At 44.9% G+C, this 20,708-nt stretch overlaps 1 protein-coding gene across 4 annotated transcripts in view; it reads left to right on the forward strand.

Moving 5' to 3' along the window:
* The window catches only part of LOC126251653 (zinc transporter ZIP11), a 426,866-nt gene that overhangs the window by 300,349 nt on the left and 105,809 nt on the right, over window positions 1-20,708 (forward strand). For all 4 annotated transcript variants that reach the window (XM_049952212.1, XM_049952213.1, XM_049952214.1 and 1 more), the window contains one exon: window positions 20,336-20,434. In XM_049952212.1, coding sequence (XP_049808169.1) covers window positions 20,336-20,434 — 99 coding nt within the window. The remainder of the gene's footprint in view (window positions 1-20,335; window positions 20,435-20,708) is intronic.

The following is a 20,708-nucleotide window of genomic DNA, read 5'->3' on the forward strand; positions in this document are numbered from 1 at the left end:
TTGCTGTCAGTATGGTTCATAATTGGGTACTGCACACCATGCAGGTGTTACAGTAACATGTTGTTGTTCGTGCTGCTTTGATGGAGCTATCCAGTCTAGTCTGTCCCTGTAGACCTCTTCATCTCTGCACAAAAAGTGCAACCAGCGTCTGTTTCAGCCTGCTTGCTTTATTCACCCTCCACATTTGTTACTTGCCACACTTCCCTCATAACGAAATCAACTAATCCAAGCGTCAGGATGTGTCTTATCGATCGATCCGTTTATTTAATCAGATTATACACTGTCTAGTCGCATTAACGTGACCACCGCTGGACCTACCACCGCGAGAGGTAAGTGACGTTCTGGAAGGAACTGAGACGGATGTGAAGCCATGACGACTCCTGTGCCATGGCGAGCTGCGTAAGTTTCTCGGTTCGGGATCCATGGAGCGTACGACCCGATAGAGGTGGTCCCACAGATTATCTATACAGGGGAGTATCGTAAGCCGAGAAGAAACTAACTGCTTGTAATGGTGTATATGGTCCCCAAGGATAGATGCATACGTGTGTTCTTTGTGTCTTCCAGAATGATGAAGTCACTCAGTGAATGCAACGAAAACATTCCACAGACCGTAATGCTCACTCCTTCGGCTGACGATTGTTGGAGGGTGTCTGAGTCCAGACGTTTCACGCCATACACGTCAACGGGTGTGTGTCCGATGCAGCGTAAAACGTGATTCGTCTGAAAAGGCCAGCTGTCGCCACCCAGTGAAAGTCCAGTTGCGGCACTAGCGTGCAAATTCCAGCATTGAAATGACAATTAAATCAAGACCCTAAGCTGGTCGACAGACATTGATATACATCAATGGGAACAGTTGAAAATGTGTGTCCCTATCGGGACTCTAACCCGGGATCTCCTGCTTAAATGGCAGACAAAAAATGGTTCAAATGGCTCTGAGCACTATGGGACTTAACATCTGTGGTCATCAGTCCCCTAGAACTTAGAACTACTTAAACCTAACTAACTCAAGGACATCACACACATCCATGCCCGAGGCAGGATTCGAACCTGCGACCGTAGCGGTCACGCTGTTCCAGACTGAAGCGCCTAGAACCGCACGGCCACAACGGCCGGCACATGGCAGACGCTCTATCCATCTGAGCCACCGAGGGCACAGAGGATAGTACGACTGCAGGGACTTATCCCTTGCGCGCTCCCCATGAGACCCACATTCCCAGCTTAATGTCCACACACTACATTCGTAGTGCTCCTGCCCATTACACCCATTACTCGCGGCAGACAATCTGACCGAGTCCCGTAAAAGAGTTCGGGCAATGCGTGTGCATCCAGCACAGAAGAAAGAGGTCAATGGTCGAAAGAACAGATACTGTCTTCATATAATTCCAGCCTTTGTCGCCGATAAACAGCAGCCAGCATGGGTGCATGACCCAGGTGCCTGCTGCAGAGGCCCATACGCAGCAACGTTCGCTGAAGGTCGTTGAGGAGATGCTGTTGGTAGCTCCTTGGCTCTTCGGGGCGGTTAGTTGTTCTACACTTGCACGGGTATTCGCTCGTACACATCACATTAACCACGGCAGCTCGGACCAATTTATATATTTTGCTCTTTTGTGCATCGGATAAATCGCTCCACTTCAGCGTTGCTACAACGACTGCACTATTTTGCGCATCCTCCGACATGCTTTACACACCCTCCACTGCTTGTGTTGCCACTTGCCGTCTGCGATGGTTATTGCACGTTGACGTCGAGCATAGATTGTGGTCACATTAACGTCATTGGACCGTGTATCATTAGTACTTATTTATTTATTTAGCGATGGCAGTAAGACACAAACGACAAAACGGTTAGTTAAAATTGAAATAATTATAGTTATGAACAAACATCTAACATATTTATATAGGCTAGTGGTTCTGGAGTCGCCATCAGGAAATTTTCAGGTTTCCCGTCAAAAGCTGTACTAGAGAATTCTTCTGTGATGTGTTTTATACTTTGGATTTCACCACATTCGCAGAAGGGCGTCGATTGCTTGCCCCACTTATGCAGGAAATAGGCACATCTATCATGCCGGGTCCGTATTCTGTTTAGAGTTGACCAGTTTTACGTGGTAACTCAAAACCCGGAGGCTTTTGGGTAATACATGGAATTCATTACTCTGCTTTGTGGTCCATTGTTGGTGTCAGGCTTTAGTCAAGCTGAAATTTTCAAAAATGTTCAAATGTATGTGAAATCTTATGGGACTTAACTTCTAATGTCATCAAATGGTTCAAGTGGCTCTGAGCACTATGGGACTTAACATCTATGGTCATCAGTCCCCTAGAACTTAGAACTACTTAAACCTAACTAACCTAAGGACAGCACACAACACCCAGCCATCTCGAGGCAGAGAAAATCCCTGACCCCGCCGGGAATCGAACCCGGGAACCCGGTAATGTCATCAGTCCCTAAGCTTACACACTACTTAATCTAAATTATCCTAAGGACAAACACGCACACCCATGCCCGAGGCAGGACTCGAACCTCCGCTGGGACCAGCCGCGCGGTCCATGGCTGCAGCGTCTTAAACCGCTCGGCTAATCCCGCGCGGCCTGAAATTTCCCTATGTAGCTGTAATTGCCGTTTCGATAGGGGGCTTTCTGGATCGAAGGCGGCTATGGGTGGCGTATTCAATGTCCTGATGTGTTGGTAGGTTTTTGTTGCTCAAGATCTTATACTCACTCGTGAGTGTGGTTTATACGACGCAAATTTGGCGATGGTATATGGCTCCGTACTGGGAGCCATTCCGTAGGGGTAGATTTGATGACTTCTTCGATCATTCTCATTGTGCTATTGAGTTAAGCGTCAATTGTTTGAGTGTGGGGACTGTATAGCCACACTGGCGTACAGTATTCAGCAATTGAGAAGACAAGGCTCAGAGCAGAGGCTGATGCTCCCCACGTTGTTTCGCAGAGTTTTTGTGTGATATTGTTCCTTGATTTTAATTTCTCTGCTATTTATGTTGTATGCTCTTTAAATGTGGGAGTTCTATCGAGTGTCACGCCCAGATATTTTGGTGTTCTATTGTAAGCCATGTGTTCTCGAACTATATTCGAAGATTCCTTTTGGCAAGTTTGTTGGTCAGATGAAAACATGTAACCTCTGTTTTGCTGGCGTTTGGTTGGAGGATCCGTTTTCGGCAGTAGCTTCCTAACTTTTCCATGTCGGCTGTAAGGACCTCCTCTGATTCTTTAAATGAGCTACATCTTGTTGCTAGTGCCCAGTCATCAGCGTAGCCGTGTTTTTCAGATCTCGTCTCTGTCATCTCTGCGATATTTGGGCTGAATAGGAGTGGTGCAAGTAACGATCCTTGTGGCTGGCCGTTCTTGAGTTTTCGTAGTGAGCTTACGTTGGACCTCATGATAACTTGAAATGTTCTTCATTCAGCATGTCATTTAGCAAACGAGCTGTTGGTTTGCATAGGATCGCACGAAGTAATGTATAGATCATGTCTTCTCGCCAGGCAGTGTCACAATAAGTTGTAAGCGAGAGAAATTGTTCAGCACAGCCTGTATCATAATAAAACTCTTCATTGTGTGGCCGGTGGGTCGTTCGTTTTGACCTGTAATGCGGAACAAAGGCTCCAGAGTGTGACCTCTGGCCAGTCCTGTGGTTTTTATCTATCGCGAATCACTTCTTTCATCTCTGCCAGTGTCGAGTTGCACCGTGGTTCGGATCCCTCTGCAACTATCTAGGTTAGCCAGTTCAGACATCGGTGACAGAAAGTGCACGCCATCTCAAATAGGACAATGCGTAGTAAAGCCAGTGGCGTGCAAGCCGATCTTCTAATTGATCAGATCTTATGAGTTTTTATACCTCGTCATTCGTCACCCAGTCTACCCCTCAGCCGCGCAGGGTAGCCGCGTGGTCTGGCATCTTGTCACGGTTCGCGCGGCTGCCCCTGTCGGAGGTTCGAGTCCTCCCTCGGGCATGGTTTTCTGTGTTGTCCTTAGCGTAAGTTAGTTTAAGTTAGATTAAGTAGTGTGTAAGCTTAGGGGCTGACGATCTCAGTAGTTTGGTCCCACATAACTTACCACAAATTTCCAAATTTTTCTGCCCATCTAATCTTGAACAGTCTTATGTACCATCCCCTTACTATATATTCTATTCTTTTGATGCCTGTTCTATTAATTGGCCACGTTTCACTTCCATATAATGCTGCGCTCCAAACAAACAGCTTCGGAAGAAGCTTCGTGACACTTAAATTTGTATTCGATGTTAACATAATTCTCTTTTCTGGTAAAGCTTTATATTGTTACTCTAAAATTTATATTCACTTCACTCATGCCATTATTAGTTATTCTGCTGCCCAAATAACAAAATATCATCTATTATTGTCAGAGTGTGATTTCCGAATCAGACCCCTTCCTGCATTCCATTATCGCCCCCCCTTTTTTTTTTTTTTTACTGTTATTGATGTTCATCCTTGAACCTCTTTTCAGGATATTTTCCACTTCCTTCAGCCGATATGCCAAGTCTTTTGCTGCCTCTCAGAGAGTTGATATATCAATACAAATCTTAAACTTTTGATATCTTCTTCGTAGACTTTGATCCCCTTTCCAAATTTCTCTTTTGTCTCTTTTACTGCTTGTTCTGTATACAAATTGAATAGCATCTGGGGTATCCGCAGTTTTGTGGAACTTATTAATGTTAACGTTCGCCTCAGGACTAATATTTTGATGTTTTAAAAAATATAATAACTAGCATCTTAGTGCTATTAAGTATCTAATTAAGGTCTTCTAATCAATCAGATATTCACCGCAGATAACAATCACTACTTCGCGTTGTGTGACTGAATTCATTGAGATTCTTGAGGGATTTCTTGGGAATTTTTAGCACTTGTCGAAGAGAGCAGTCTCTTGCTTAAGGTATTCTGGGGTGCATGTCTTCCAAGCTAATCAGATCAAAGAATGTTCAGTAGGGTTCATGTACAGTGTACATTCAGCACTGTGTTCGAGTGACGCTCTCAGCTGTTTGCACGTCGTTCACCAGTTGAGCTCCTTGATGAGTATGAAATTATCTTCCACATAAAGGAAATAATCCGTAATGGCACCAGCGTCAAAACAAGTAGTAATGCGAATGTTGCTTTCAAGTCCACAATACTTTAGTATGACTTCTGCTACTGAAAATGCTTTCCGCAATGAGAACTAAATCATCCAGACAATTGCATTTGGAGGTACCACAGTATAACAGAAATAGAGATCGACGTATCTCCCTTCATGCACCATGTACCCGCCAAAGAAGTTTCTCGTATTTACGTCTGCCGATGACAATTTTTGTGTACACTTTTAAGTCCTCTATGACGACATTGAGACATTTAGCGTACAAAATGGGATAATTTCACATATCGCGTTCTCTTCGTTTGTGTGTTATCAGATTCGATACATTTGAAGACAATACTGGACGCCTTTGAGTGTGGCATCTCCTTCAGTGTTTTTTGTCTACTGTTATCGTGAATTACTGGCCTGTCTATTCTTGGTGATCTGTACGGAGAATATTGCTATAGTTGTAAATAGTCTTCACGGGTGTGCCGCCATATGACGTTGTGCAAATCCCACAATATTTCCTCGGAGCAACTGTCCGACATCATTAGGTGGTTGAACCTCGCTGGTGGCTAGGTACGACTGATGATGTCGGACAGTTGCTCCGAGGAAATATTGTGGGATTTGCACAACGTCATCCGGCGGCACACCCGTGAAGACTATTTACAACATATCCGCCGGGAAAGCCTGAAGAGTCACAATATTGCTATAGTTGTGGACCTCATACCGTTTGCAATGTTCGGTGCAGGCAGGTGGCGGCTGTTAGAGGTTCCGGCAGACTGAGCTGGCTGCCGGTGTTCGTGGAGCACTCCCTGGTTTCCTCCAGATAATAAGTGTTCTTAGAACTCAATTGTGTAGTCGTGAGATTGCACACTTTGCCCCTATTCATTGGTGTTTTCAAGATCAAGGTGTCACTGATCGGCACCTAGCCTAGCAGTAAAGTGAAATGCAACTTGTTTCAATATATCACGTAACTGAAACGTTACACAAGTTTTGCTACCACTGCAGTGAACGCCGACGATTCATGTACCGCCACCATATGACGAATGTCACGCGTATGTCACATTGTAATTGACGTGTGTATATAAACGAAATTGGCTTTTACCTTTTCTTGTAGTAGTAATACGGGGTGTCTCAGAGGACGTCCTGACAGTTTCCCTAATTGTATTGGTAAGTATACCTCATTGTTGCATGGAAACGACGACATCTTGTAACCAGTACCCAAAGATAATTTCTATAGCCTTTATCATAACTGTGCACTTTTCTGTTTATGCACAGCGTGGCATAGTATTTAATAGTGGTATTTGAGACCCTGATCGGAACATCTTAAGCAGAGGCAAATCTCATTGTCTTCAGAATGAGATTTTCACTCTGCAGCGGAGTGTGTGCTGATATGAAACTTCCTGGCAGATTAAAACTGTGTGCCCGACCGAGACTCGAACTCGGGACCTTTGCCTTTCGCTGGCAAGTGCTCTACCATCTGAGCTACCGAAGCACGACTCACGCCCGGCCCTCACAGCTTTACTTCTGCCAGTATCTCGTCTCCTACCTTCCAAACTTTACAGAAGCTCTCCTGCGAACCTTCTGTAAAGCTTGGAAGGTAGGAGACGAGATGCTGGCAGAAGTAAAGCTGTGAGGGCCGGGCGTGGGTCGTGCTTCGGTAGCTCAGATGGTAGAGCACTTGCCCGCGAAAGGCAAAGGTCCCGAGTTCGAGTCTCGGTCGGGCACAAAGTTTTAATCTGCCAGGAAGTCTCATTGTCTTCGGCCATTATGTTCTATTTCAGTGTTGTCAGCTACCAATATGTTCCAGCAGGCTTCGTAGAATCATCAAACCGTCTCTTCTTATATCTTCCATTGCTGTATGTGTGTCCCGCAAGGTCTTAAAAAAAACTTATTAGTCTGTCTCTTGGGCTCTTACGTGACTAAGATCCTTCCCTAATATCGTATCAGTCTATAACTGTCTTGTGGATATCTGGAGCTCGTGCTTTGCTTCTCTGTACCTCAGACGTAATCCTGTCCGAGACGCTGAAGTTGTTCGTCTGCCTGTCTATTGATATTTGTGCACATTGTAGTTATTGTCGCTTGTAGTTGTCAGGTCGAATATTTTTAGACTGTAAGTGGTTATTGCCAGCACGTAGGTATTGGTATATTCGTAGTTTTCTGCTTGAATAGAACAGCCTTATGCAGTGAAATTCCCTAAATGTTCGACCCTGTTCTTCGTGGAATTTCTGTCGTTTTGTTGCCTTTTTAAAAGTAAATATCGCGGTCAAGAGAGATTTATTGAGAGAGAGAGCATTAATAGTTACATTATCACTTCTGATTGGCTGTCTGAACTCAGTAATTCAGCATTTCCACATTCCTTTCGCAACCGGTTGTTGCAGAAGTAAGTTAACGTGCTTGAACAGCAGTCGTCCTCCCAGGTGTTTTTGAACCAGACGTAAACAAAATTGTTACTGTGTGAAATTGATTCTAGCCTTCCATAATTGCGCACTGTGACAAAAACAAAATTTCGTTGATATTAATACCATGTTTCTTGCCCAATATGGAAAGTGAATGGTATTTATAGCACGTTGGGGGATCAAATGGCTCTGAGCACTATGGGAGTTAACATTTAAGGTCATCAGTCCCCTAGACTTAGAAGTACTTAAACCTAACTAACCTATGGACATCACACACATCCATGCACGAGGCAGGATTCGAACCTGCGACCGTAGCGGTCGCGCGGTTCCAGACTGAAGCGCCTAGAACCGCTCGGCCACAACGGTCGGCTATAGCACGTTGATGTAGAACTTGTTGAAAACCTGATAAGAAATTCAGGATTAAAGACAATTTTTGTAAAATACGATTGTTCAGAGGGAAAGATAATGAAAGAGACTATCAGCCTTATAATCAAAAACCGTGGACATAAGACCCGCAGATAAACGAAGTTTAGAGTTTGGCACAAGGAAGTAGAAATAATGACAAAAGGCTGGTAGGGTCCTTCAGTTGCCAAGGTGTGAGCGCTCTGAGCCAGCCGCCAGTCTGATATTGGATCTTGATCGCATAGTTATGTTGTGTCGTCACAGCCTAGCACAGTGGATGCCCGGCGAGGAGACCGAGAGCAGACAGAGTGGCGGCACGGCGGCCGCCGCTGAGCGCACGCCGTGGACCGGCGGGTGACTTTCTCCCGGAACTGTCTGGCGTCTGGCGCAGTCGCAAATTTCGGGTGACCGGAGCAGGTGGAGGCCCCGCCCGTCTCCCTGTTGCTAGCTTCGAGTAGTGCGACGGTTCAAGGGGCGCAGGGTCGTGTCGCTATTGTTGGCATCACCTAAGGATCTATATTCGTACATTTTCTCAGTAAGACGCCCAGAACTTACAGAAAATCACTGTTACTCCTATTTTCCACTTCTAGTTGTTCACACAGCAGGTGCACTGGCTCTATACAAATTAATTCCATTTTGTCTTAACACGAATGGTCATATCTTGCGGAAATGTGCTTTTCACAACAGCCAGAGCAAGTATCTTTAGTTCTCCTTGGCATTGCTGCTATAGCGAACGACCACGTCCCCCGCGAAAGACGAAATTTTAAAAGCTGATAAAAAAAAGGTTGCGCTCCCTGCATAACTGCGTACGTGTATGGACGTTCTTCAAGGGGAGCTTGGAAGAACGAATAAATCTCACGAAACAAAAAAATATTACTTTACTCAAAATAACAAGCAACGTAAATGCAGTTTGTTCGAAACTGAAAATCGTTGCTCATCTACGAAGTCAATATCTGCTGCTGGCTGACATTCAGTGCTTTGTTGCTACATCCCGTGCAGTATGACATGCTTCGATCCTTCTTGCCACGCCGTCAGGCTAGAACATTGCTGTTGAAACATGTCCCATTCTTCGGCAGTGGCTTTTATGAGTTCATCCAGTGTGTTATGAAGGCCGCTGCGGTGATGCACTGCAGTTTTCGACTGATCCCAAGCATTGTCAGTTGGTGTCACTTGAGCGGATACAGCAGGTCGTTTCAGTCTGCAGATTATTGCTTCCAGGAGGAAAGCGTTCACATGATGGTCTCCAAAGATGAACGCATGTTGAATGTAGGACTGGATATTAGTTTTGGAGGGTCTTTCTGTAATATTACATAGTCCTCGATTTGTCCTCCGTAACGGCGAAAAGATTTAAATACATTTTGTATTTGTTCGAGTCACAGAACAAATACAGTCCGAAATAATTACCATTGCAAACAAATGAAACAAAGAATTACCAAGCTGCAGTACTCTTAACCAAAATCTTGTAAGTTCAGTTGCTCCTGGCGTCGCAAGCAGATGTTGTTCTGCGCAAGACACAGGGTGTAGTTGACAATCCAGTAAGTGCTCCGTGGTCAGTGGTTCTCTCCAGTCACAGTTGGTAGTATTCACAGGGAAGTGCCATTTCAGGATCTTCCAACTCCAGAATGAAGACTGTTGAGCAAAGACGGTTGAGTAACCTCCACCTGATCCAATTATGTTCATGTCAAGGTGGGAGGGATTTCGAAGTGAGAGGCGAGGCAGAGATATTCTCAAGTCGAGATATCCACGATTATATTCTTGTTGTACATGCAAGACTGAAGTGGTCCAGAGGATGCCTCTTCTGGACGTAGACCTTTGGGTCTGCTGGAACGTGCCCATGGTCCCTACATGATAAGTCCTACCTCCCTGCTAAACCCGTGGGACTGCATGACTGAGGTGTGCATCGGTTCCGAGCCGCCTCCCGTCTCCTCTGCGACTACCTCCTTTGGGTGCCACAGCGCGGGTGGAGAGAGAGAGGAGCTATATTGGTATTCATAATGAGCGCCTAGAAGTTAAATTGGTCCATGTGTACAACGCTCTCAGTTGCCTCCGAAACGGCATCACAGTTCTGTTGCCTTCTCTCCGGGGTACCTAAGGGCCGTAATTTATAGGTAGCTGTCATCAGCTAGTGCTGTCGGCCGCCGGCGATCACTCGCAGGGAGCGCTTCATTATTTTAGGTTCACCTACCGGCAAGCGACTTTTCGAGGCGCGTTTACACACTGAACAATGTATACAAACTGTGTTGTTCCGTTCGTGACTGGGGATCCAACGCGCTTTACTGCCTGCACCGATAATGTAGGGTGACTTCACCAACTCCATTTTTAGCTGTACGATGAAATTTCTTGTCGTCCTGTAATAGTATACCGATTAAGAAAAACCTATGCAGGTCATGAAGGTCATACAGAACTGTTTTCAGCAATTTACACGGTCCACCCACATTAGTATGACCAGCGCCTATGCACGACGTCAACGTACACTACTCGCAGGTAGCAGGTGGTATCACTAGCAGTGAAGGGAATATAAAGCATGCCGTGGGACGCGGAAAATAGTGCAGTCTTTGTCGTAATGCGGAAACGGAGCGATTTATCGAACGTTCGAAAGAGCATGTTCATTTGTTTTCGGGCCAAGAGTGCAGCCCTTATCGCTGGACACTCAGTTCCTTGGCAGTATCATGCCTATACATATACCATACATCACTTCTTAAACAGGGTGAATACGTAAAACTTCCACCGTAAATATTGCGGTAATGGAAGGCGCTATTGATGTGCGGTTTTCACAAAATGGGCTGGTAGTCAGCGCGGTATCGGCTGTAGTCCAGTGGGCCGCATTTTAAAATACGCGATTCATATTTCAGAGCAAACGCAGCCGCGTTTCCTACAGCCGCCACCGCGGCACGACGACGCTGCCACGAACGATTACGACGCTGCGAATGATATATAAGCATCCGGTCTCCGGAGCTTTAGTGGCGTGTGTGCTTAAGTTTGAATATTCGTACACTATGCCCATTTTGTGCGTCTGCAAATTGAATAACATTTACAGACTTCAATAGTGATCAGACCTCGACATCTTCGGAATAGACATTGTATTGAAGAGTGACAGATTTATAAATATTTTGTATCCGTATATACTTCTACTTCCAAATCTTCTGTTAGAAACTGGCGCTGCAAATACAGCAACAAAGTTATGTATTATTTTAGCTATGTGATATTAGATGTGGAATAAATTAATATCTGAATTCTCCGTTCATGAACGGCCTCTGTTCCTCGCTCCTGTATCCATTAAAGAATCACACAGCGGGCCAAGGAAGTCGTAACAGTCAGAGGCTCGTACTGTGAGCCAGTAAACAGATTGTTATACGAGGGCCGTTCAGAAAGTAACCTCCGGTTGATTTAAAAAAATACACCAAGTTAAATAAAAATATTTTAATATATACATCTTACAACTACATCTTTGCACTATTTTTCTACATAGTCTCCATAGCGATTGAGGCACTTATCGTATCTCTTCACAAGCTTTGAAATTCCTTCTGCATAAAAATCACCCGCTTTTGCCTGGAGCCAGCCTGTGACCGCATCTTTGAGCTCTTCGTCGTCATCAAACCGCTGTGACCCGAGCCATTTCTTCAAATGCATGAAGAGGTGATAATCACTTGGCGCCAGGTCTTGGCTGTAAGGTGGATGGTTGATAACGTCCCACTTGAAGGACTCAAGAAGGGCCGTTGTTCTGCGAGCAGAGTGAGGACGGGCGTTATCGTGCAAAAAAACGATACCGGAAGTCAGCATACCACGGCGTTTGTTCTGTATAGCCCGTCGTAACTTTTTTATTGTTTCACAGTACACGTCTTGATTAATGGTCGTACCACGTTACATGAATTCAACCAACACCCTTTTGGCATCCCAAAACACCGTTGCCATCAGTTTTCTGGCAGAAAAATCTTGCGAGGCTTTTCTTGGTTTGGTAGGCGAATTTGAATGTGCCCACATCTTTGATTGTTCTTTTGTCTCAGGGTTCACGTACTTAATCCAGGTTTCGTCACCGGTCACGATTCTGTTTAACAATGGTTCTCCTTCGTCCTCATAACGTGACAGAAAGTCTAATGCAGAGGCCATTCTTTGAGTTTTGTGGTGGTCGGTAAGAATTTTGGGCACCCATCGTGCACAGAACTTACGGTAACCCAATGTTGCTGTCACTATCTCGTACAAGAGAGTCTTAGAAATCTGTGGAAAACCAGTAGACAACTCCGACATTGAGAAACGTCGATTTTCACGAACTTTTGCATCAACTGTCTGAACGAGTTCGTCAGTCACCAACGATGGTCTACCACTCCTCTCTTCATCATGAACGTTTTCTCGTCCACTTTTAAATAAACGTACCCATTCACGGACAACTCCTTCACTCATAACTCTTGGTCCGTACACGGCACAAAGCTCACGATGAATAGCTGCTGCAGAATATCCTTTGGCTGTAAAAAACCTTATGACAGCACGCACTTCACATTTGGCGGGGTTTTCTATTGCAGCACACATTTCAAACTGCCACAAAAACTAAACTAGCGCAGGTACGACGTTCACTCGACCACGGCTTGATGCCGACTGACCTGTTGAGTGCGTGAACGCACAGATGGCGTCGCTACTCCCCCCACAACCCGCACTGTGACCAATCGGAGGCTACTTTCTGAACCGCCCTCGTATTACTTAGAAGTGTATTTTGTGTGCAAACGTAGACTTTTTGAAATGTAACAGTGCAGATTGACTTCAACAAACTAAAAGTACGGTAAATTAGAATATCAGTGGTGTTTGTTGCAGGATTCTAGTGCGAGTCGTGTACGAGATTCTGTATTTTGAAGAGTTCCCACACCAACACTTGTATAATACCTGTGGTAGCGCACACTAAAGAACAAGTGTATACACTAGCTATGTGGATTCCGACCAATAACGAGAGAACTGACCATTTGTTGTTGTGTTCAAAGTGACCACTGGGAGCAGCTATACACGCTTCCAGTCTGGTATGGAACGACTGCTACACACTTCCTAGCATTTCTGTGGAGACGCCCGAGTAGGCTGCTGTAGTACGTCATTGGATATAATGGGATGTAGTTGGCATGTCCTTGTAGACAGCATCTCTCAGTTTCCCCCACAGAAAATAGCCTACAGGTGTCAAATCGGGGGAACGCGCTGGCAAGGTACAAGTCCTCTGCGTCCAATCCAACGATTTGGAAACAATTCGTGAAGACATGCTGTAGTACTCCGTGCACTACGGGCTGGACAGACATCGTATTGGTACCACAGGTTCCTCCTGGTCTGAAGGGGAACCTCTTCTAGCATCCATGGAAAATGGTCCGTTAGGAGGCTGCGATACTTGTGTGGGTTAAGTGTTACGTCTATGAAAAATGGGCCAGTGAGCTGATGATTCACAATCCCACACCACTCGTTTACACTCCATGTATGCTGACGTTCTACCTGACGACGCCAACGAGAATTGTCAACCGACCAGTAGTGCATGTTTCGCCCGGCGATTTACGTGGTCACGAGTGGTAAATGTGGCTTCATCACGAAACAAGATACATGATACGTCTGTAGTATCCTGTCTTAATTCCCATGTACAGAAGTTAACACGATTCTAATAATCGTTTCAATGCAGGCCTTGCTAGAGAGAGATATGATAGGCTTGGGCCTTACGTCGATGGAGAATCGTAGGACCCTTCCCAGACTCATGCCACTACCCCTCTTGTGTTGTCACTTGTTCCTGTCTGTTGTATTGTCTAGGTGTTACACTACCACTTTTGCATAACTGTTAGAAGAGGTCGATAAATAATAGTCCAGATGATCGACATGTATTGGGATATCTTTCCATATACGCCGTACAAGAACGAACTGCTTTCTTCGTACATGCACTATAGGCATGTTGGCTTTTTCTGCATTGCTAAGTTCCATCGTCCACTCACGACCTACTGCTTGGACTGTCACACGCTAACTGACTAGCATGTAGCAATGCAGCACCTACTAGCACACTGTAAGCAAATAGGACAACATCATATCTAGCAATTTCGCAGGTTGAGTGGTGCAAATAAGTGTCGGCGTGGAAACTTCTCCAAATACCAGTATCTCGTAAATGACTCTCACTAGAATCCTGCAACAAACGCCACTGTCATTCTGATTTGCTCTTCTTGTAGTCTGTTGTTGTCAATAGTCATTGTTCCATTTAAAAAAGTATATTTTTGCACAAAAATACACTTTCAAAGTATTATTGCTATCTGTTCATTGGGTAACAATACGAGCCTCTGACTACCAATCTATTCTGTGAAAACCACACATAAATAGCACTTTCAGTTTCCGCAGTATGTGCGGTGCAAATTTAAGTGATTCACCCAGTATGCATAACCTGCCTGAGATTCATCGGTTATGGGGTAAACTTATAAACTGTTGGCATACCGCCATGATTGAAGTATACCGTGCATGGCAAAATCGCACTATTCAAAACCGACGCCGATGTAACTGTGGTGCACCACGGGCCGTAGATGACAGAGGTGAGCGACGGCTGCGAAGATGTGCAGCTGTTGAGCAACAGACCCGACAGGTAAACCAGAGAGCTAGCAACAGTGTCTCCTCAGCGACCGTTGCTGCGTATGGGCCTCCTCAACAGGTGCCTGGCTGACTGCTGTTCTTTAGCGACGAAGGCTGGAATTTGCACGCCAATACCGCAACTGGACGACCACTGTTTGGCGGAACGTGGTCATTGCAGATGAATCATGTTTTATGGTCCATTTGACAGACGGCCGTTGGAAGGGCGCAGGCCGAAAGAAGCAGCGTTATGCTGTGACGAATGTTTTCATGGCATTTACTCGGTGATCTCATCATTCTGGAAGGCACAGTGGATCAACACAAGTAGGCGTCTGTCCTAGAAGACCATGTCCACCGCTGCATGCAGTTTTGGTTTTCCTCGGCACGATGATATCTACTAGCAGGACAATACAACGTGTCGCACAACACGCAGTGTAAGTGCTTGGTTCGAACAGCATCAGGCTTAGTTTACAGTACTCCCCTGGCCAGCAAATTTCCTAGGTTTAAATACAATAGAGAGTCTATTGGACTGCCTCGTACCTCGTCGGCCTCTTCACGCAATATATCCTCAACAGAGGAACCTAACGCAGCTAGCCACGGAATTGGCGTCGGTATGGTTCCACATACCTTGTCGGCACCTTCCAGAACCTCATTGACTCTATGTCTGGACATCTCGCAGCGGCCCGCGCCGCAAAAGTAGGCTATCGTGGCTTTTGACAGGTGCTCACATTGACGTGACTGGACTTGTATAGTGTAGTACATAGACGTGACTTTTTGCTTTTCGTTTTTCCTTTTTGTTCGTGTAAAGTAGCTTTATTTCATGCTGTCCCAATCACTTTACTTAAGCTCAGCGAACCGTTTTGTAGGAAAAATATTTATAGGCTTTTCTTTCATTATGACGCTAGAGTCCCATGTTTCTCCCCGGAACAGTTAAAGCGAATATCGGTATGTTTCCTTCGTGTGTTTTGCTGCCTATCCACTTCTCCATTCTCGTACACTTCATCTAGAGATCAGTAAACATAGTTGTGTTGCCGGCTGGAGTGGCCGTGCGGTTCTAGGCGCTACAGTCTGGAACCGAGCGACCGCTTCTGTCGCAGGTTTCGAATCCTGCCTCGGGCATGGATGTGTGTGATGTCCTTAGGCTTAATTAGTTCTAAGTTCTAGGCGGCTGATGACCTTAGAAGTTAAGTCGCATAGTGCTCAGAGCCATTTTGAAACATAGTTGTAGCGAGTTTCAAATTCTTCTCAGTCACTAATGGTTGAATCTCAGTCAGGTTATGTACATAAGACGTGATGTATGATACACATATAGATACGGTTCTGGCCAAGGAAAGTGAATGTCAAGCTATGAGGGCTGCACTGTACCGTGTTGTGAGAGATTCGGAGCTATTCAGGTACTTATCCCAAAGGAGATGGAATAAGTAATACGAATTTTTCGTAGTCTGTATTATTGGCCTACGCGAAGAAACGATGTACACATCCATAGGGCTCCCAAGTGTTTTCTAACTTTACCAACCACCCTTTTATTGACCGCTAAGGAGCAAACTTCAGTTTATAGAGAGTTTGTGCATTGGAAGTCCATGTCTCACCGACCTAAGTCAAGCATGTATCCTAGCTGAGTTGCAAGCTTAATTTTGAAAACTCTGTTTATTTTTAATTTTTAGACTTGATTCCACCGTGCCAAATACAGTAAATAATACTACCCATTTTGGCCTAAGCCGTCATTAGATGCTGTTAAGCAACATGAGGAACAAAGTAATGAGACTGCAACAATACATATAGATGTTTTTAAGGCCACAGAATGTAATTCTGGATGGTTCTGATCACATGTATCGTCAGTGTCACTGTATTCATAGGTACCATGAACAGGTGCAAAAGATATGCTGAGAACATCCTATATGTGCGTGGACACCAGTTATCGCCGGTGGAAAGCGCTACTGACCAGGTGAAAAAGTCGAATATTACAAATTCGTCAATTTATAATAATTACACAAGGACATCCGTTTTTATCATGGTAGCCCACTTAGCAGATAGTAAAGCTAATACTGTTCCATGATCTCTGCAGACTGTTCCCCTGTGGCGCTGCTTGAGTTTGAGAGCTTGGGAAGTCGTCGGTGGCCAGTGCCCGAGACACTGTTTTCCAACCGTTGTAATATTTGTGGGGCCGACACTTGTACGACGTACATCACCGCTAACGGTGCCTCGTCCCCACAGAAACAAAGGACGCTGTCAGCCTGTCGTTAGCACATGTTCAGCATACCTGTGTGCACAGTGACACTGACAATATCACATGTGCGGTTTTTTTCGTTTTGTTGAACATAACAAAATGATAGTGTATGCGAAATCCGGTAATATTGTAAATAATATGTCGCAAAGCGGCGCCAATACTATTCTATTTCTTATTTTTCTTTGGCTTATTCCTTATCTCTATAGGGGTCGGCTTGTTAATCTAGTTTTGGCGATGTTTGTGGTAGAGGGCGCCGGATGCCATTCCAGCGCCAAGCTTCCCCCTCCCCCCACCCGCCAACCCCTCCCATCCTAGCGGCCCCCACGCCCTGCCCCCCACATCCCACCCGGGTTGGTATTTGTGTACCCCACGTATCTACGTCTAGAGTATCTTATGTGTAAATGCAAGAACGTTTTCGAAATGTTTGCAAATTGTGTAACTGAGGCGTCTCGTAGGCACCATCCCGTTATTCAAGTAATCGGATGTCTGGCCGGCACAGTGGCTATCGTCGTTAATCCACCGGACGGGTTCGATCGAAAGCCGGCGCGTGTCCCCGAATTCCGGAAACGCTCGCGGCTATCCGTCGGATCACAGTGGAATCTTTACAAAAAGTAACAAAGCAGTAACAGTATCTTCAGCTGATAAACAATGTTTAGTTTAGCAAAAGCATTGCATTCCATTTTCACTCTATTTCCTTTGCTTTCCATTCAGTTGTCTTGATTTGCCCTAAACATAATACTCATTAACATTTATTGACTCCATCGTTCATTAATAATGTTTTCTTTTCAATTAGTTGATTATAAATTACCTTAATACTCTTGTAACTGATTTTAAGCCTAAGTTACCGTAATACTCTTGTGACTGAATTTAAGCCGTTCTGTGTTGGAGTCCATCTGCACTAGATCCAAAAGGTATAAATATACAGGGTGATTCAAAAAGAATACCACAACTTTAAAAATGTGTATTTAATGAAAGAAACATAATATAACCTTCTGTTATACATCATTACAAAGAGTATTTAAAAAGGTTTTTTTTCACTCAAAAACAGGTTCAGAGATGTTCAATATGGCCCCCTCCAGACACACGAGCAATATCAACCCGATACTCCAACTCGTTCCACACTCTCTGTAGCATATCAGGCGTAACAGTTTGGATAGCTGCTGTTATTTCTCGTTTCAAATCATCAATGGTGGTTGGGAGAGGTGGCCGAAACAGCATATCCTTAACATACCCCCATAAGAAAAAATCGCAGGTGGTAAGATCAGGGCTTCTTGGAGGCCAGTGATGAAGTGCTCTGTCACGGGCTGCCTGGCGGCCGATCCATCGCCTCGGGTAGTTGACGTTCAGGTAGTTACGGACAGATAAGTGCCAATGTGGTGGCGCTCCATACAGTTGATTGTGGAATTTGCAGCTCTCTGCTAGCTCTGCGAGTCGATTTTCCTGGGCTGCGAACAAATGCTTGCTGGATGCGTGCTACATTTTCATCACTCGTTCTCGGCCGTCCATAACTTTTCCCTTTGCACAAACACCCATTCTCTGTAAACTGTTTATACCAACGTGAGTCTTCAGGTTTTCGCGGCGCAATGACTGCTCCATTAAGTTTCGGGAATGCAGCCGCATGTATTCTGCTTCTTCTTCTAATATTTCGGCTGTATACCTTTCAGCCATCTTCAGAGAGAGCCGTACGACTGACGCTCCAGCGCTCGCTCCATCCTTTTAAACTCGCGGACCGCGCCACTGCGCATGCGGCCACAGATAAACAAGGCGTCAGTGATGTTGATTGGCGGCAAAGACGTACAATATGCATGAGTTACGTCTGTGACTGCGCATTCGATCCATGCTGGGAGGTCGATATATTACTGGGAGCTGAACTGTAGCGACGTCTTTGTAAGTTCAATATTGAAAGTGCCGGATTCCATGATTTATCTAATGTGAAACCGCTGTCTCTATTAATTAAATTCTTTGTCAAGCGGATTTCAATGGCCTCTTTTACTACGGAGTCCCAGAAAGATGAAACAGAAGCCAGAATTTCGACATTTTCATATACCATAGAGTGACCAGAATCAATACAATGCTCTGCCACAGCCGATTTATTGGGTTGTAGGAGCCGAGTGTACCTGCGATGTTCCGTACACCTCTCTTGGACTGTACGATTCGTTTGTCCAATGTATGAAAGGCCACATTCATAAACATAAAGTAAAAGTGATTTTTCGTCCACCGGCGAAGACGGCTGCACTCCTGGGTTCCGTTAAAGATGACTTACTACTCCGCAAGCCTGGAGTTTACAAGATACCATGTGAATGTGGCCTTTCATACATTGGACAAACGAATCGTACAGTCCAAGAGAGGTGTACGGAACATCGCAGGTACACTCGGCTCCTACAACCCAATAAATCGGCTGTGGCAGAGCATTGTATTGATTCTGGTCACTCTATGGTATATGAAAATGTCGAAATTCTGGCTTCTGTTTCATCTTTCTGGGACTCCGTAGTAAAAGAGGCCATTGAAATCCGCTTGACAAAGAATTTAATTAATAGAGACAGCGGTTTCACATTAGATAAATCATGGAATCCGGCACTTTCAATATTGAACTTACAAAGACGTCGCTACAGTTCAGCTCCCAGTAATATATCGACCTCCCAGCATGGATCGAATGCGCAGTCACAGACGTAACTCATGCATATTGTACGTCTTTGCCGCCAATCAACATCACTGACGCCTTGTTTATCTGTGGCCGCATGCGCAGTGGCGCGGTCCGCGAGTTTAAAAGGATGGAGCGAGCGCTGGAGCGTCAGTCGTACGGCTCTCTCTGAAGATGGCTGAAAGGTATACAGCCGAAATATTAGAAGAAGAAGCAGAATACATGCGGCTGCATTCCCGAAACTTAATGGAGCTGTTTATACCAACGTTTAGTACACCACCTATCAGGAGGTTTAACACCATACTTCGTTCGAAATGCACGCTGAACAACTGTCGTCGATTCACTTCTGCCGTACTCAATAACACAAAAAGCTTTCTGTTGAGCAGTCGCCATCTTAGCATCAACTGACGCTGACGCCTAGTCAACAGCGCCTCAAGCGAACAAATGTACAACTAAATGAAACTTTATAGCTCCCTTAATTCGCCGACAGATAGTGCTTAGCTCTGCCTTTTGTCGTTGCAGAGTTTTAAATTCCTAAAGTTGTGGTATTCTTTTTGAATCACCCTGTATTACTAAAATGAACTGGAAAAATGTCGATGTTTCTCGCCTTATTATTTCCCTAAAATGCATTTCTAATTTAATGTAAAAAAGCTTTCAAAATAAAAGTTTTATTCCCCAGATGGCAGTTGATAAATGTATTGATTACTAGTTACACCATAGTTATAAAGTCAGGACGTATATCAGCTGTGATGTGCGCAATACGTTTTCCATTTTGGAAGCTCTTTTTACACAGAGAACGCTATCCTTCTGACAGTGTCAGGTATTTACAGCAACTCTAATTGTTCACCTCGATTGAGTGTATCAACTGCTCGGCAATAGTTAATACGACATTACGTTTCATCGACCCTGCCTCATGCACAGCATTTGAATGGGGTGTAAGTTAGACAAAAGCAAAGTCCTTACAGAAAAAGAAGTAAAATGGAAGAATGAACTGCCAAGCATCCATTAATACTGAATGTTACCATCTATGTGCAGGAACCTCGCCATCGGCATCGCCATTCAGAACTTCCCAGAGGGCTTGGCTGTCAGTCTTCCCCTCAGGGCCACTGGCTTCTCGACTCTGCGCAGTTTCTGGTAAGTCAAATATCACTTCGTACTGATTTGTTGCGCCAAGCAGAAATCGTTTAGCTGCCCATTTTCCATGTGGAAATTAGAATACGCTGGATGATTGGCTAATGACGCTACACAAGGGCCAGTGTTTCCATATCTTAACTTACGGTCCAAGCAGAAGGTGCTCGATCTGTTCAGTAAAATCTAATGTGGAGGAAATGGAACGAATGGTGAACAGTTTTTCAGTGTGGATTCCTAAAACGGAGATACTCACTAGCACCTTCCAGTGAGGATTAAG

This window comes from Schistocerca nitens, chromosome 4, assembly GCF_023898315.1.
Source record: "Schistocerca nitens isolate TAMUIC-IGC-003100 chromosome 4, iqSchNite1.1, whole genome shotgun sequence".
In the NCBI taxonomy this organism is placed as follows: Eukaryota; Metazoa; Arthropoda; class Insecta; order Orthoptera; family Acrididae; genus Schistocerca; species Schistocerca nitens.